Here is a 17,198-nt window from a genome sequence, read left to right as displayed (position 1 = left end):
AAAATATTTAGGCACAAGCTTTATTCCTGATTTCCTGTGCGCAGAACTCTATATAGATTATAAATATCCTGCACATTATGTTATAAATGCTACTTTGTTCTGCACCAAGCCATTACAAACTGCTTTTTCCATGTTTCAACAATGCATTAAATCAACACTAATGCCTTTACTGGTGGGTCCTATTCTGTGCTAACTCTCACCACCCAAAAGTTACAAATTTTCTCATTGTCATCATCCAAAACTCACATTTCTCACTCTCACCACAACATTCAACATCCAATTTGTTTGAGATAACAAGTGGGGTAGTAAGAGTTCTTTTTTTTTCCTCTCAAGTTTCATCATACTTGGTAAGATTCATCCTCAACAGGGGAGAAACGTTATATAATCTTGTAAGAACAGAAAATGTTTGAGATTTGTTACACTACAAGAGTTATCCACATTATCACCCTTGTAAACTGAACTCCTGATTCCAAAGCTGCAAACATTGAAGAAATGGGGGTTGGAATAAAACCTGGAATAGAGTAAAGTGGAAGAAAGTTAATCATAAAATGGTGTTGAGCTAAAGTATTATTAAATCATATCAAATCCAGAAACATATCCCCTGATAGGCTGATATATGTTCTCATGATCATGTTTGCCATGGTGCACTCTGCACTGTACTACAGAACGAGGAATCATATCATATGAATATCAATTTATAGTCAAAATCAAAACTTTCTTGCATTGGGTCCAATCATTCGAGTTAATTTATAATTTGGGATCGATGGCTTAAATTATATCTGAACAAGGAATACTTAAGAAAGCGGAGTGCTGATGAAACTGAACCTTTTCTTTCTTTCTTTTTTCTAAATTCTTGCTCATTGCCATTGCCCATTGCTTCCCGTTTCATAAATATATGCTGATAAGAGATATCATAATAGGACAAAAATGGGTAAATAGGAATCTAGGAATTTCAATAATGATGCGCGCTGGATTATGTCAACAATTTTCTTTTTCAAAAGTAAGTTCAAAAGAAAAAATATATAAAATAAGTTATTTTTTTAAATTAAAATTAAAATGTTTACTGAATCAATTGGCTCATCCCAAGTGTTATGGCTGCTAGCCACTCATATTGGAACTCAACCTAAAACTTATCAGTTTTATATATGGTAGATGCCACAAGATTCATTGTTATTTTTCCCAAGGAGGGGCTATAGTATACCCTACTCCAAAACATAATTTTCACATTCACAACTTCTTGTCAAAGGGAAAGGGACGTATAAAAGCTGAGTTCAATTGCCAAATCTTGAGTGAGGCCTTGATGTTTATGTCTGTTGCGTTGTTGAACACAAACAATCTTGCAGCTTCGTAAATTGCTTTTGTTGGATAAACTCTAGACGATATCACAGTTCTCCCTCCTTGAGCAAAGCTCTCAATGACTGAATGGTCCACCTGAGATCATCATGTTCAAAATTTAAGTGTCGTGAACTTGCATAATAATAATGGTATAGCCAACAAAACAATTTTATCCTTAAACATAAATGTGTAAGCATTGTTTGGTTCAGAAACTAAATTTATAGTGGTCAAAATTAAAGCTAAAACACCTAGCTGATGTATGAACATTAAGTATATATATATATATATATATATATATATATATATATATATATATATATATATATATATATATATATATATATATATATATATATATATATATATGTATGTATGTATGTATCTTATTCACACTTACCAATATCCTCATTGATAATCTTTCATCACTGACGACTGGAACTTCGCTTCCAAAAACGAGTTTTGAAACATCAGGAGCCTTTGAAGACCTACGTTATTCAATAACATTTCATATTCGTAAGATAAGACTTCAAGGTTATGTTTTATCTTCCTTTTAATTCAAGTAAGAAAATGGAAAGTGTCGGACCTGGTTTCATCAACACAGAAGGAAGATGTTAAACTGGTGGTAGTACTAGAAAGATGAAAATAAATTGGTGTTAGCTCAGAAAGTTGGTCATCTGCAATAGCCAGAATGCCAAATGGTCCCAGACTACTTCTGTCAAAAGCTCCATTTCCACACCCTACATTTTCCTTCTTCTCGGTCTCTTTGGATGCTAAATATTCGATTTCAAATTCAGCAAATATGTCCAACTGAAAATTTTCAACAAAATTTGCTTTGGTTAACTACGTATTCACAATTTATTATGCAGAAAAACCAAGTGATTAGCTTAATGGTACTAGAAAACCTGTGTGGCAGGGCCTATGTCCAATGGCAGAACTGAGCCCGGCTTAACCACGACTTCTTCAAATTCATAACTGCTAAGCCTTAAGCTCTCTATTTCTTCCACTGGCCACTGAAGCAAATGAGCTCTAGTTTTATTGTCAAACACCACTGTTCTTGGAATACTCTGATTTCCACAAGAAAAATTGGACGAGATCAAATTCATAACAACCTTCAATAATCAAATCACCACTGTTCTTGCATCTAATTAATTTGGCTACACTAGCAAGTGCAGTAAATTGAAATTAGATTCCTTTAAACAAATTCTCTCATCTCAACTTAAATTGGGGTCCAAATTACCTTAATTTTGATAGCTAAGTACAAAAGATTTCTTAAATACTTTTCCCAAACATGTTCCGGGCAAAAGAAAGGGTGTTGCATACCTGAAGAGATGCCCAACCCTTTTTCAAGTCAGCGGTTTCGCTGTCTGATTCGTTGATCCAACCCCACAAGACCCTTCTCTTTTTGTATTGGTCATAAAACGTCTTTGACGCATAGAATCTCCCATAGTCCAACTTCAACCCGATACCCACATCCTCATCCGGGTTATCGGGCACCCACGTATCATTTTCACTGAAGTACGTCCCAATAGCATAATGATCCCCCCTAGTGTCATCCAAACTAGACTTCAACACATGTTTCACATCTGGCCCATTTGCAGATGTATCCAACCCATCCGACCCATTTACCGAAACCGGGTAAAAGTCCACGCACTCCCACATACCCGTACCCGGGACCTCATGCATGTACTGATCATTGAGTTCGTAGTGGATAAAATCTTGGGTTTTATACACCAACGAAAGACCTGTCTGGTTGACCTTTGACCCAATAGCGATCCTCCATTTGCCATCAGGCCCAATCCACGCAGTAGTTGGGTCACGAAAATCCTTGGGCCCAATTCCCGGTGGAGGCACCAAGAGTGGGTTATCAGAGTACTTGACCCAATGAATGAGAAGCGGATCAGATAGATTGGCGGGGTACGCAAGATTTTGGACTTGCACGTTCTGATGGGTGCTACCAGTGTAGAGCATGACGATTTTGCCATCTGGCAAAAGCGTGGCCGATCCTGACCATACACCGTTGATATCGTACCAGGAATCTCGAAGCATCGCAATGGGAAGATGGAGCCAGTGAATCAAGTCCCTTGATACGGCGTGGCCCCACGTTATGTTTGCAAACAGAGCTGAATCAGGATTGTATTGGTAAAACAAATGGTACCACCCCTTGTAAAACAATGGACCTGTGACAATTCAACGTTAAAAAAATAACATGTTTTACGAGGAAAAACCAGATTCAACATCTGATTATAATTCAAACGTGGTCGCCATGACAGAGGTTCAGCTAAACTGAAAGCTCACGTCAAACTCTTAAACATGGAAGCATGAAAATATAGAAATAAAAGGATAAATCTGAAGAGCAATTCAGCAAATGAAAAGACCATACCGTTAGGATCTGAAGCAGATACGACCGAACATTAGCACAGCAACCCCAACACGACAAGAAAACATAGGAGAAAAGCAGTTAAATTAATAGTTGAAGGTGAAGTGAATGCAGAAAGGTTTAGTTTAGTTGTAGAATTACCGTTCATCCAGTTCTTCTGAGGTTGAAAATGAAAAGCTGTTCTTTGCCACGATAACATGGCGTTTGTCCAGTTATATGAACCTATCTGCCATAGATATGGATTTGACTTTGCTGAAACACCTTCTGCAATACCTCGAGGCTGTAATGGTAGAGACCTTAAGTTGATCTCGATCGTGAGAGGCTTCTGGATAATACTTAGTAAAGGTTGGATGTTATGGCTATGGAGGCTTATGACAAGTGCAGCCAATGACATGAGAAAAACGATGGAAACAATGAAAATAAGGACACCCTTTTGTGTTCTTCCCTCATTTTTCCTTGTTATGGAACTTGGAGGACTCAGCAATGGAGTTTTTGGATCAGTGTTCATTGTCTTTGCCTTCGTATGATATGTAGCAGAACTGAAATAATCAGAGATATTGATGAAGCTCGTATATATAGACACAACTGTGAAAAAAACATGGACAGTTAAGCTTCTTTAATTCTTATGGATATAGGTTTATATTTCTGCATGTGCATGCCTACTTAAAATGGTTAAACTTAATTCAATCTTATAAACGATTTATATTCATTTATTAAAATTATTTTAGAATTTTCAATTTTCTTCACTCCTTCACAAAATTAAAACTTAAATTTTTTTTCTGTGTTGAATTAAATTCTTTTATAAACTCGATTTGATAAAACAGTAAGAGAAGAAAGTTAAAATTATCGTCTTTATAAACTAAAGTTATCTCATGCATAAGTTGCTTTACAAAAGTTATGTCTTTTAAAATTCTTTTAAAAAAATAATTTTTTTTTTGCTAAAAAGTCTTCCTATATATCCAAATATCTTTAATTGGGATATAAGTGATAAAATTAAGGAACTAAATTCTTACTGAATTCTTGACCTTTCATTTAACAAAAGCTGCACGTAACTTCGTGTTGAAATTTTCATTTTCTTGGACGGCTATACTGAAAATTAAAATAATAATATAGTTATGTGTAGGTCAAATAAATGGTTGAAAATAGCTCATAAAAAATTAAATGTAAACACTGATGTAGTTTTAGCTTACAAAATTGGCTTACACACTTTTTTTTCGAATTTTCTGAAAATTTTCTTTTTGGTATCAATGGCAAACGTTAATATATACTATAACTGTTAAAAATAATTATATTAGTGTTGACAACAAAATTAAATCATAAACTAGTTAATTGAATTGGATTTAAATTATAATGCTTTCATAAATCAAAATTCAACTTTCTATTTTTTTTTTTCAAATTGTAAATTAAATGGGGGTGGTGAAAGAGATTGCTAGCACGAAGGCCTCAAAGTTTTTTAATTTATTTTTTTAAAACACATATTTAAATTAAAATAATATTATTAATTATCTTTAAAACAAAAATGTTTTGATACATTTTTCTATTTATCAACATGTATCCCTAAAATACAAACAATATACATTAGTGCAATAATTATCTAATGAAAATTAAACTGTTGGTAATTTGAAAGTGGGAACCAATAATACGTTACATTATTAAAATTCATATATGAATTTAACCTTCACATATTATCAATGATGTTTTATTTTGTTGACCATACAAAATTCTTTCGAATAATTGTTACAAAAGTTAATAAACATATCACAAAGCATGATCATATACATAAATGACATCATAAGATTAAATTTTACAGTGTAAAAAATCTACTTTATGATTAAACTTATTTTATGATATTACAATTTTCAATATGATATATAATAATTTTCTACCTTTCTACTGTTCAACTTATACAGCTTGTAATTTTATTGTACAACTGTATATAGCTTAGGTACGTAGTTACGGCTAAAATCTATGTACAGTTATATTATTTGGCAGTTACTATTTTCCGCACACGTGAGTTTTTTCTATAAAATTAAAATATTTGTTTTGTCTAAAATTCCAACACTCTCTATTTTTACAAAAGTTCATTTAAAAATTAAAGTTCTTAAACAAATACGTAACGTATTCACTCTATATCGTTGAAAAAAAGTTGCAAGACGTCATTAGTATACTGTATATACCATAGCTTTAGTTAATACTAATTTTGACTGTTTTTGTTAACTACGGTAGTGATGTCGTACATTACACAAATACGCTAAGTTGCTACCAATCTCTATACGTATTTAATTTTTTATATATTCGAGATATCACACTACATGGTAGAAACCTTTTTGACCAAGGACACGTGTCCTACATACATTTCTTTTTCAATCCATATGTTTCGTGCAAGTCACAATATAAAGTCAAATCATATAATAGGTAGAAGAAAACAATATATGTAACATAGGTCAACGGTCTAAAGTATATTTGAACATTATTTATTTTATTTTGAATACTTAATACTTATATTTTAGTATTTGTTTTGTAGAAAAGAGAAGATTGGAGAAGAATGGAAGATAAAGGGCAATCAGGTAATCCTTGTGATTTAAGAACTTTTGCTCCTAAATTTCTTTACCAATCTCGTGCTTCTGTCTCAAAAATAAAACACTTTTCACCTTTTCCAACTAAATAAAATAGAACCAATAAATACATTGGTAAATATATTTATGTACATGTTCTAGAGATACAAGTATTATCCAATGGAATCGAATCTAAAATACAACAACTCAGTAAACTAAAGTACTTAATCCTTTTTATTTGATAGTCAAATGTTGCTATAAAAAATTATCTCCGAACAAATTCACAATCCGAGACCAGCTTATGCATGTCACAGGAAAACCATTTTCGTTTCCTTCAGCCCAACCTTCTTTCACATTTTTTATTTAATTTTTTAGAATTTTGTTTGTTTTAGGCATATATAATTTTAATTAGAATTGGGAATGCAAAAACCCTTTTTTTTTTCATTCCCAGTTTTAATTTCCTTCTTTTAAATAGAAAGTGCTAGATTGAAAATAAAAACAAACAACTATAAGATAAATTATAAATTGAGTTATGAGAAAAAAGACTTAGTGGTTAGCAGCACTGAATGAACCTAAAGTCTTAATGTTTATTGAGCCATGCCTTTTCTAAAGTTTACAACTGTAATTGCTCATTCTTTTTTCGGCATTTCTAGAACACAATTATTACTCACTCTGATTTGGTTACAGACAAGACTCAAGATCCCAAGCATTTTTTTATCATATAATTTAAATTATTGGACTGCAAAAAGAAGCTATTACCCCTTTTCTTTTTCTTTTCAATGGGCAAAAAGGGTAATAGCAGACATATAATCAAAAAGCTACAATAGATATATTACATCCTTTAACAAATGAATGATGTCGCATTTGTAACCCCCATTTTAGTGGTTAGATAGAGTGATCAAAACTGAAGCACCAATGATTAAATATCAATACATTTTGTAATGAGAGGTGGAAAAAAGAAAAAAGAAAAACTCAGCACATTCTTTTAAATCTTGAAGATATTTATAATTGAGGCAGGAATTTACAGCTAGCAGCACAGAAGGTTTGAACAAAACAAGTGGGTAGCGACAGACAGCGCTGTTGGTACCATAAGAGGTCTTTTGTGCGTAAAACTGCTCCAGGAAACCTCTTTGAATGTTTCCGAGAAAACCAAAATCGAAAAAGCTTTTTTTCTTATGATGTACTATATAATAGTATAGCAGAGTATATATATTCTCCTCTATAATCTATATAAGACTTTTTAAGCAGCTTGACTTCCACAACACAAGTGATTTGAGAAATTCCATGACCTGTGTGTACACAGTGATAAGATAAATTTACGTCAGGACCAAATGATACCAACATGCACAACCACAAGCACAACGAATTAGGACAAAGAAATTCAACAAAAAATACAAAAAAGAAGTGAGATTTACCTCTGATGGATCACGAAGAGAGTAAACTGCGTTGCTTTCTTTGGGTGATGAAGACACCAAGATCCCATAACCTTTATTCCCCTCTCTCAAAACCTGTAACAGATTGTTTGGAATCAGTATTAAAGTAATCAAGAGAACAAAATGAAAGAGAAACTGAAAATACAGGAAATAGGAGCAACCGATTTATCACTAAAAGCTAAATACTACCTTGAATGCATCTTCGTCAGTCCGATCATCTCCAATATATATAGGAAGCACATCATCACAATTGTTTAGCCCTGAAAAACAATATGACTAATATCACTTACTGCAACACAAAGAACTGTGATCATTAAAGGAAAAAACCATGTCAATAAAAACAGAAAATGAACTCACCAAGTGACTCAAGTAAAAACGTGACAGCTTTTCCCTTATCCCAGTTAATCACTGGTCGGATCTCTAAAACCTGTAAAATAGTAGACAGAAATTAATCTATAAACTATAAATCATCCTTTTCAAAGCATTTAATACTAGATTCTCCAAAATAATGAGTCAAACGGTTGGCTTTGGCCACACAAACAGTACCTTCCGGCCATGAGTTAAGCGCAAACGCGGATAGCCCTTCAGAACATCATGAACACGTTGCCCCACCAAATCCCAATACTGTATCATTAATTCAAAAGAAAAATAATTACAAATATAGAACGGATAATAAGTTTGGAAAAAAGTAAATTATCTTAGCAGAAAATTATTAAGCATAAGAGCAGAAGCCTAAACCTTTTCATCAACATTCCGGTAGTGCACAGATACGCAAAATTTATTGTTCTCTACTTTAGCACCTTTAATGTCTTTCGTACACTCATCAAGAGACTTGAGGACCTGCCCAAGCATGAGTCAATCAGGATGTCAAGTTTTCAATGAAGAAAATATATTGAAAGATGATGATTCATGGTAGATTATCAAAAGCTTACCTCATTAATCATGGGCAGAAATTCAGCAGCGGGTTGGAATAAATTTACTTCCTTACCCTGTAGATTTTAAACAATTCATTTTAATTAATAAAAAAAAAAAACTTCAAGAGATTGGAAAGTGGGTGAAAGATTCATAAAACATGTGACAAACTTCAGTCCCAGTACCTGCTTGTCTGTAAACCTAATGCAATTCGGGTGATTATCAGATTCAGATTGTCTAACAGGGCCAATGATGTCCATCCCGTGACTACCAGCGTAGTAGAGTTCTGTTAGTCCTACAAATTGAAATACCTGAGCCAACGGGGGTAATACTAAAGTTAGAACCAGCACGACAAGGAAGCTTTCTTAGAGCAGGAGTACATGCAGGCGCAGTGGCGTTGAGATAGATGAGCGAATTTGAAAATAGATAGGAAAATGTTTGTATTTTCTAAAACCTGCTCAATTACCTTGTCACGACTTCTTCCACTAATTATTGCTGTTGGAAAATACTCTGCCACCTTTTTAACAGCAGCTCGCATCTGCAGAGTTTACAGGATCATAATTAGCCAAAGAAGAATGAAAAAATAAGCAAAACAAAAGGATGTTATGGACAGTAAACCCAAGGAGAGTGCCATACATTGTCTGACATGAACGCACAGTCAGGATTATCCACAATTGGGGAAAGAGTTCCATCATAATCCATAAACAACGCAATCCTTTTCCCTTTTGCATAGTTTGTGATTTGATCAAAACATGTAAGAGCAGATGGGTATTTTAGCTGCAAAATTAACACATGAAAGAAAAAAATAAATAACCACCTTACACCTGTGAAATTCAGAAACTAAACAAAAGCGAATGTATGTAATACCAGCCAGCTAAAATAAGCACCAGCAGTATCAGAGTCAGATGATGCAAACCCATGGCTAAAGTCCTTTGTTATCTTCCTGGCTGGAGGTGAAGATGATTTCATGGCATCCAACCAACCACTTGAACGAACATCTTCAAGAATTCCTGTTTTCTTCCTTGGGATAGTCAATAACATTCCATGCGTAAAGGTTGCCCCGGAATGGGAGTAAGGCAACAAACTGGAGTGCGCACACAGCCTAGACTTTGTTACGGGTGCAGAATCAGTGAGAACAGGAGTATGATTCGACTTCAAGTCCATAGAATCCAGGTTTCAGACCACTTTACAGTCCAGTAACAATGTAATAACTTTAATAAGTATTGAGCACCGATCAAACAAATTTCTATCAGATGTCCACTTCACCCTACTCTTTTATCAATAAAAAACCACCTCTTTAATGTTTTCTTGTCACTGCTCTTGGGGTAACAGTCCATCAACTGCTGAGCTCCTGAAAATAATGATCATATATTTGATTTACTTTGAAGTACTTGAAAATCTAGTGATAAGAATAATTTAAACAAATGGAAATCTGGAGTTCGAGTCCACTTGTTCATCTTCTTATCAACTTGCAAGGTAATAAAAGAGTTGCAGGCATGTATTGGAAAACATGATTTTTAAAAATAAAATATTTAGCAGCATCCAATAGAAACGGGAAAATTTTTAGGTCTGATGGATGAGAGAAAAAAGGCACAGCAAAATGCTATGATCAATATTCAATCAATAAATATCAAAGATGCTTGAGATGTGTATAGAAATTATACTATGGAACACATGAAGCAAGCAAATGCAAAAATTGGGAGCAGGAAGCGGAAAAGTGAAGGCAAACAGCTTTAGGAACCGGTGTTATCAAAAGCATAATTATATAAGACATTTAATAACCATTTAAAAAATTAAAAGAAAGGAAGTATTATTGATTGTTCCTATCATTTATTTATTCAATAGAAGGATTTTTCTTATCAATGATTGGTCCAAAAATGCAATTCACTAAAATCCAAATAAAGACGTTAAAGGGTCCATCCTACATGTAGTGAGCTACATACATACACAAAGCACAAGTTGGCCTTAATTGACAGCTAAACATGATTGAGGTTACCTTGAACTATGGTTGAGTAATACATAGGTGCTAGGATCATGTACATTCAAGTAACTTGTAAAAGACAAGGTTGAAAGAGTAAAGGCATCAATGGAAATTGTATGCACTTACACTCTTTCTTACTTTTGTACTTAGAATATAAAAAAAGGAAATAATTTAGCCAAAGGGAAAAGGAAATAATTAACAATTCTTTGACTTTATTCCCGATTGTTGGTTGTAAAATCGTACAGCAGCAGCTAATGAACAGAAGAAATAGCATAATTTTCCCACCATATTGACAAAAACAGACACTCATATGATCAAATGTCAAGTCCTCCTCCAGATTCGAATCTTTCCATATAAACTCAATTTCCCAAACTCTACAGGGATAATAAAAGAAACCCATTTTAAGAAGAATATCGAAACACAATATATTGCTCCTCGCTTGATTACTAAAGGATGCTCCAGTCCTGGAAAGGTTTCAATCAGTGCGAACTGAACATGACAACGATGAATGCTGTAGATATTTATCAAAGAATGGACAAACTACTTATATCTACTACAGAGTAACAACTAAATAAATATGACAAATGATAGAAATCACTAACAACGACTACAACATCACTCAGAATAAATATGAAAACAAACTAAACACTGAGAAAAATCGGGAATGAAAAAATCCAACCACCACTAATATCAACAGAAAGGAAGATAAAAAATTTCAACAGCTTAAGTGTGCTAAGCTGTCAATGATTAATGAAACAATTAAGAAAATATTGATTTCCTGCATAATGTAAAGTTGTACTACCCCACTCAGTGGACACGGAAGAAAACAATACCATATGCAACCACACAACTTGGGCCTACAAAGAGTGGGAGTCAATAATACAAATGGACCCAACACATAAAGATTCTGCGATGAAATAGACAAACTGACACATAATATCAATAAACAATGACAAAGAATAAAAATTTTCCCAAACTTTTTAAGGTACATTTCCTTCAAAACCAAACGTAAATTACAAGTATTTCCAAGGTTTAAGTTTAAAAATACATCGAAAGACAACCCAAGACCGGGAAATCAAACAGAGAGTGATGTAGACTTGAGAAAATTGACTTTTTCCTCATTTTCCTTTATATTTTGCATTCTTTTAAATGGTTCACATTAGTTTACACGATGAGGACAATAAACAATTAGACTAAAAAAATCAAGGGTGTAAACAAAGAACATCACATCAGCACAATCAAAAACAGCTCCAGGGAAGACAAATCAGAATCAATAATCGACAGCACCCATCTCACGGTCGGGAAAAACTCAAAACTGAAAAAACCGAATTAACCAATCATTCAAGGATCGGTCAAAGTAGAATATGATTAACTAGAAATTAAATAAAATAAAAGAACAGTTTTTCAATCAAAATGAGTTGAAAAGAGAAAATGAAAAGGTGACTTGGAATGCTAGATTCTGACCAGCTCCCAAAACTTTGCACGATATTGAATAATTATCACTGTTATCACTATTAAAATTATTATTATAATAATAATCGCTAAAAGAGAGCAACACCAAACATCGCAACTCAAAACGGCACCGACCCTTTTGAATGTCAAAAGTTTCACCCAATCGGAATCGAAACAGAAAGAAAAAAAAAAAGGGAAACGAAACAAATTGGAAGCCAGAAAAAAAAAACAAACGAAAAGGGGCAAAGAAGAATGATGAAAACGTGTTACCTAAAATACGAGCTCCAACAACGGGAAGAAAGAAATTAGATTGGTCATGAATCTTCAGAATGCAGTTTCTCGACGAATAATCTTCAAAAGCGAAAAAGAAGGAGCAGTCAGAAGAGGAAAGGCAAGATAAAAGACACGCGCACAGTGATATTTTTGGTTTGACGGCCAACAAATAAATAGGCTATAATTTGAAAAGAAAAATAAAGAGAAAGTGGTAGAAAACCCAGAAAGGAGACAAAAGGCACAAGTTGTAGTTTGGCAGAAGCTAAAAATGGGGTAAAATTATGGGCAGCCAAACAGGGACAAAGAGACAATAGCGAAGGCAATGCGTTTTTTGTACTTTCGGAGAGAAACACGAAATCGCGATAATATTCACCTGAGAAAATAATAAACAAAACACAGAAAATGGACGAACGAAACCCAAAAGCAAAACGGTGGGCAGCGCAAAGAAGCGAAAAGAAGAAGAAAGAAAATGGTAAATAAGAAAACGGGGATTTATAGCGTTTCGCTTCTCACCAAACGTGCTTTACAAGAAAACCTTCCTTGGTTCGGTTGTGTTGATTTGGGAAACACCACCAATAAAATACGCCCCCCGAAATCTCACACTACATTCTTCTTCTCGTCCCCGCGCGTGCTCTCCACTCCCCAACTCCAAATCCGGCAGCGCGTCAAACCCCATGACGGCGCGTGGGTTCCTTATGATTAACGCATGACCGAAGTACGAAAAGGCAAGATCTGATTCCATTGGTTCGCGGACCTTTTTAATTAAATAAATAAAGGAAATTGAAAAGTGGGTCCCACAGAGTATGTGGAGACACGTGGCGGAGGAAAAGCGCGTGGGGACACGTGTAAATGAGACGAGATCGACGTGGCCACGTTGGGGAGGCGGGGCCCGCCACGTACGTGGGGACGACGTGTGCTAGCGTGTTGTCGCTTTCGAGGAACGAGTGGTTGTCGTCGGTGACGGTGGGGATTGTCGGAAACAGCCAGTGAGATGGTCCCACGTGGAATGGTGGGGTCCACATCGGGACAAATGATGGCCTCATAATGGGATGAAGTGGCATGGGATGGGCCTTCATGCAGCGGCCGATAATGTCAACCCCAATAAAAACGACACGTGTCTACAGTAACAATAAATAATGCTGTCACCTTTTTTCAAACTTCACACCTATTTTTCCTTCTACCACATTCATTTTTGTTTGGTACGGAAAGTAAAAATAAAAATAAAAAATTATTATGTCAGAAAAATTAATTTATTATCGATTTTATTAATATGATATTATAAAAAATACTTAATAATTTAAACATTTAATAAAGTGTTCCAGTAATGAAATTTGGATGTTGTTATAAATCAATATTTAAATAATTGTTAACTGTAAGAGAAAGATGTTCTAAGAAATAGTTGTACACTATTTTTTATTTAAGTAAATTTTTTGTATACTTATGCATGTTTTCCTTCTATCAAAATTTTGGAAGAATAATATTTAATATATAAATAAATAAAACTTTAAATTATATTTAAATTCAATTGAGAAAAAAATAAGAAAAAAATGATATCCAAACTTTTAACATTTTTCCTCCTTCTTCGACTATGGTATGAGAGTGAGAGAGGATAATACATATAAAAATAAATAAATAACGAAACAATAAATATTTTTTATTTTCATTATTTATAACAATAAGGAAAACTTATAAGCAAAATTCGCCCCTTCTATATGTAAACATGGTGAATTTGTTGAAATTTAAAAAAAAAAACAGATTTTAAGTTGAACACAATATCATACAATTAATTTATAAAATAAGCTTCAAACTTATTTATATATTTATAGTCCCGTCAAAATGGATTGAAACCCGTGAGCCAATCCAACTCACCACGGATTTGAGTCGAGTTAGGTTGGAAAAAAATGTAAAACTTTTTATGTAAGCCAATTTTGACCCGGCTCACACGGGTTGAACCCGTGGTGGGTTGGGTTGACTCACCTACCAACCTATTTTTTTAATTAAATTAAATTAATTATTCAAATCCTATATTTTTATTGAAATCAAATTAATTAAATTAATTATTTAAAATGCACAACCTTTACTCAGCAATAGAGCTTTTTGCGCGGTTGTCTTTCCAAAAGTTCCTCTATGCAAATAAAACCCTAAAATTATAAATTGGATAATATTATAGAGAGCGATAAAGAAGAATATGCTTTAAGAGAGCATAATAGTGTGAATTTATCTATTCAGGACTCCAATTTAATAGAGGGATAATATTATAGATTGAATAATTCAGAAATATATCATTTGTTTGATCTTGTTTTTAGACATATCTACAAGCATGACAATTTTATCTTGTGCTATATATTTTTATTAACGGCTGTAGTTTCTTGGTGAAACGGTTGTGTATGTCTCATTAAACTAAATTGGCAAAATTTTATACTTGATAGCTTATAATATATAACAATATATGATTTGAATTTTTTCAACTCGCTAATAAATGAGCCATGTTGGATTAACTTATTAAGTGGCCAACCCATAGTGAGTCAGATGGGGTTGAGCTGGGTTATCCGTTTATATGTTATGAATCTATGTGGTATTTAGTTATATAAAATTATTTGCAATAAAATTAAAGTGTTTTGAGCTGATATCGGTGGTTCCTTGGTTTTAACACAGATGTAATCCAATGCAAGCATGACATCAGAAATAGCAGAAAGTTTTGAATCACAGCCATCAATTTTGGCAATCAAAGGATGGATGGTGGTGTGTGTGAAAGCTCTCCTAATCTGTTGCTTCACTACCGTCAATTTAGTTTATTGTCTCCATCAATTACTCACACATCACGGTTGCATTCTCTCTTATTTCAATGCAAACGTTGGAAAACACACTTTCCAACACATAAGCCCATGAGCTGTTGTGCAATTTTTCCAACTTCTATGAAACATTGGAATACAATACATGCATTATAGTCAACTGAATAGTTGTCATAAGAAATAAGCATACCTACAACATTTTAATAATTAATACATCAATAAAGGATATTCTCATTTAATTACAATGCTCATATATCTTTATTTTTTTTTTAATATTTTAGCATTAATATTTGTCAAAATCATTCAATATTATATTTTAACTTGTTATATATGTTAAAAGGAATGAGTGTGATTGTTTTTATTAAATTCACATGGTTTAGAAAATAACAATGTGTTATTATTTTGAATAATTCGAATAAATACTAAATCTTCTTTATTTATGTATATAAGTATAAATTTTTTTAATATTTATTAATATTGGCATGTTGAAGCTTTTGTATTAGAAAGATTCACACACACAAAAAAATACTTTTAGTTACCTTTTATGTTTATAATGTAATTTTTAGTTTTTATTCTTTAAGTGTTTTTACCTTTTGATGTTTATCCAAAACTAAAAATAAAACGAACTATGACGATATTTGAGAAGTTCGTAAGTAGAAAAATTTGTTAACTAACTTAGAAAATTATAAATGTTTCATAAGCATGTGTGTATGATATTTTTGTATATTTTTTAAATATAATTTTATATCATTATAATATTTTCAATTTAATTTAAACTCCTAAATTTAATTTAAAGATCAATTACGTCAATTATACTTTTTTTTTCAGTTAAAACATGTTTTACTATTAACGTTACATTCTTAATTCCATCTTATAAAAAATAAGAATACGGAAAATCTTAAATAGAAATAAAGTATCACTTTGATGTTTCCATTAACAAGGCAATATCTTACTGAAAAGCAAAAAGAAAAAAAATAATAAATCAAATTAACCTCAAAAGAAAAAATGCGAGCTGAAAATTAAAAGCATAATACTAGTTGAAAAAGTATCTAAAAAAATGGGTATTAAAATAAACTCATTGTTAAACGCTACTAATATTAGATTTGATAATGTATTCAATGAAAAATAATAATTCAAATATTCGTGAAACATATTTAAAAAAATAAACAAATCTGAAAAGGTGCAAAATAATAAAAATTAGTTAGAAAGTGAAAAATAAAGGTATCGTTAAAGGTCAATAATGATGGCAGCTCATGCCAGCTAGCTTCTGCAGAATCGTGTAATACTTTAAAAGTGTTGGGAAAGAGATTATAGAAATATTATTGTTGAACTATATTAATGGTTTACAAACAATAATATCTATATATAGTCCTAAAATTAACAGAAAGCATGCAGAATTTGATATGAAAGAAAATTTTGTAACAGAATAGCAAGGAAATTTTTTCACTGCCATATCATAATCCATTATGTTTTTCAGATATTCTTATATTAAAATACAACTTCATAATTTATATACATGAATGTTAATTATCTGCCCAGTGACGATATTTTCCAACTTAAAATATGTTTTTTAAAAAATTAATAAACTACAATTTATGATCAATAATGATTCAACAAAAAATAATATTTTGACTTTACTATCAATTTGAATAAAACTCATTAGAACTTGCTTTCAGTTTCTTTCCTTTTGGTCAGAAGGAACTAGGATGAAAGCTTAGAGGACAACTCACTCAGTGCAACCTTAAATCATGGATGAATGAGACATTTCAACCAAAACACAGCAATACAACAACCCAGGCAATGGTCAAACTGCAAAGAATGCATATTCTCATACAACGAAAAGAAACCATAAAAAAGCAACATAACAACCTGCCAAGTAATAATCACTAAAGTACAATGCATGCAATCTTTTCAATCTACCAATCTAAAAATGTTTTTAATTTACTCTAAAATTGAGAGAAAATACTGATGAATTAAAGTTATATGGAGGGTGAGTTATTGACAGATGCATCGCATTTAAGATTAACCTATGTATTGTCACAACAAAAGGATGGATCCCAATGGGCAAGCTTGTAGAAGTGGTCATGG

The 17,198-nt window shown here is 32.7% G+C and overlaps 2 protein-coding genes across 11 annotated transcripts; both read right to left on the bottom strand.

The window, feature by feature from the left end:
• Window positions 1–1,064: 1,064 nt before the first annotated feature.
• On the bottom strand, window positions 1,065–4,292 carry LOC108339814 (beta-fructofuranosidase, soluble isoenzyme I). The gene is made up of 6 exons (XM_052877740.1): window positions 3,854–4,292; window positions 2,656–3,724; window positions 2,238–2,399; window positions 1,919–2,142; window positions 1,733–1,820; window positions 1,065–1,431 (listed from the first exon to the last, which is right to left on the bottom strand). Exons 2-6 carry the CDS (start codon window positions 3,379–3,381, stop codon window positions 1,228–1,230), a joined length of 1,404 nt encoding a protein of 467 aa, XP_052733700.1. The 5' UTR covers window positions 3,382–3,724; window positions 3,854–4,292; the 3' UTR covers window positions 1,065–1,227.
• A 2,955-nt stretch (window positions 4,293–7,247) lies between these two features.
• LOC108340741 (trehalose-phosphate phosphatase A) lies at window positions 7,248–13,013 on the bottom strand. 10 transcript variants are annotated; one of them, XM_052877739.1, is made up of 14 exons: window positions 12,539–12,658; window positions 12,316–12,396; window positions 9,906–9,963; window positions 9,480–9,796; window positions 9,249–9,389; window positions 9,079–9,150; window positions 8,798–8,923; window positions 8,633–8,689; window positions 8,439–8,540; window positions 8,247–8,324; window positions 8,058–8,127; window positions 7,890–7,960; window positions 7,683–7,775; window positions 7,248–7,556 (listed from the first exon to the last, which is right to left on the bottom strand). In XM_052877739.1, exons 4-14 carry the CDS (start codon window positions 9,774–9,776, stop codon window positions 7,494–7,496), a joined length of 1,170 nt encoding a protein of 389 aa, XP_052733699.1. In that variant the 5' UTR covers window positions 9,777–9,796; window positions 9,906–9,963; window positions 12,316–12,396; window positions 12,539–12,658; the 3' UTR covers window positions 7,248–7,493. The 10 variants fall into 10 exon arrangements, with proteins under 10 accessions (XP_052733699.1, XP_017433778.2, XP_052733693.1 ...); XM_017578289.2 differs by lacking the exon at window positions 12,539–12,658 and adding an exon at window positions 12,692–12,818 and having other exon boundaries at window positions 9,480–9,963; XM_052877733.1 differs by having other exon boundaries at window positions 7,248–7,775; window positions 12,539–12,665.
• Window positions 13,014–17,198: the final 4,185 nt, after the last annotated feature.

Source organism: Vigna angularis, chromosome 5, assembly GCF_016808095.1.
Source record: "Vigna angularis cultivar LongXiaoDou No.4 chromosome 5, ASM1680809v1, whole genome shotgun sequence".
Lineage (NCBI taxonomy): Eukaryota > Viridiplantae > Streptophyta > Magnoliopsida > Fabales > Fabaceae > Vigna > Vigna angularis.
This window is presented reverse-complemented; position numbering and strand designations above follow the sequence as displayed.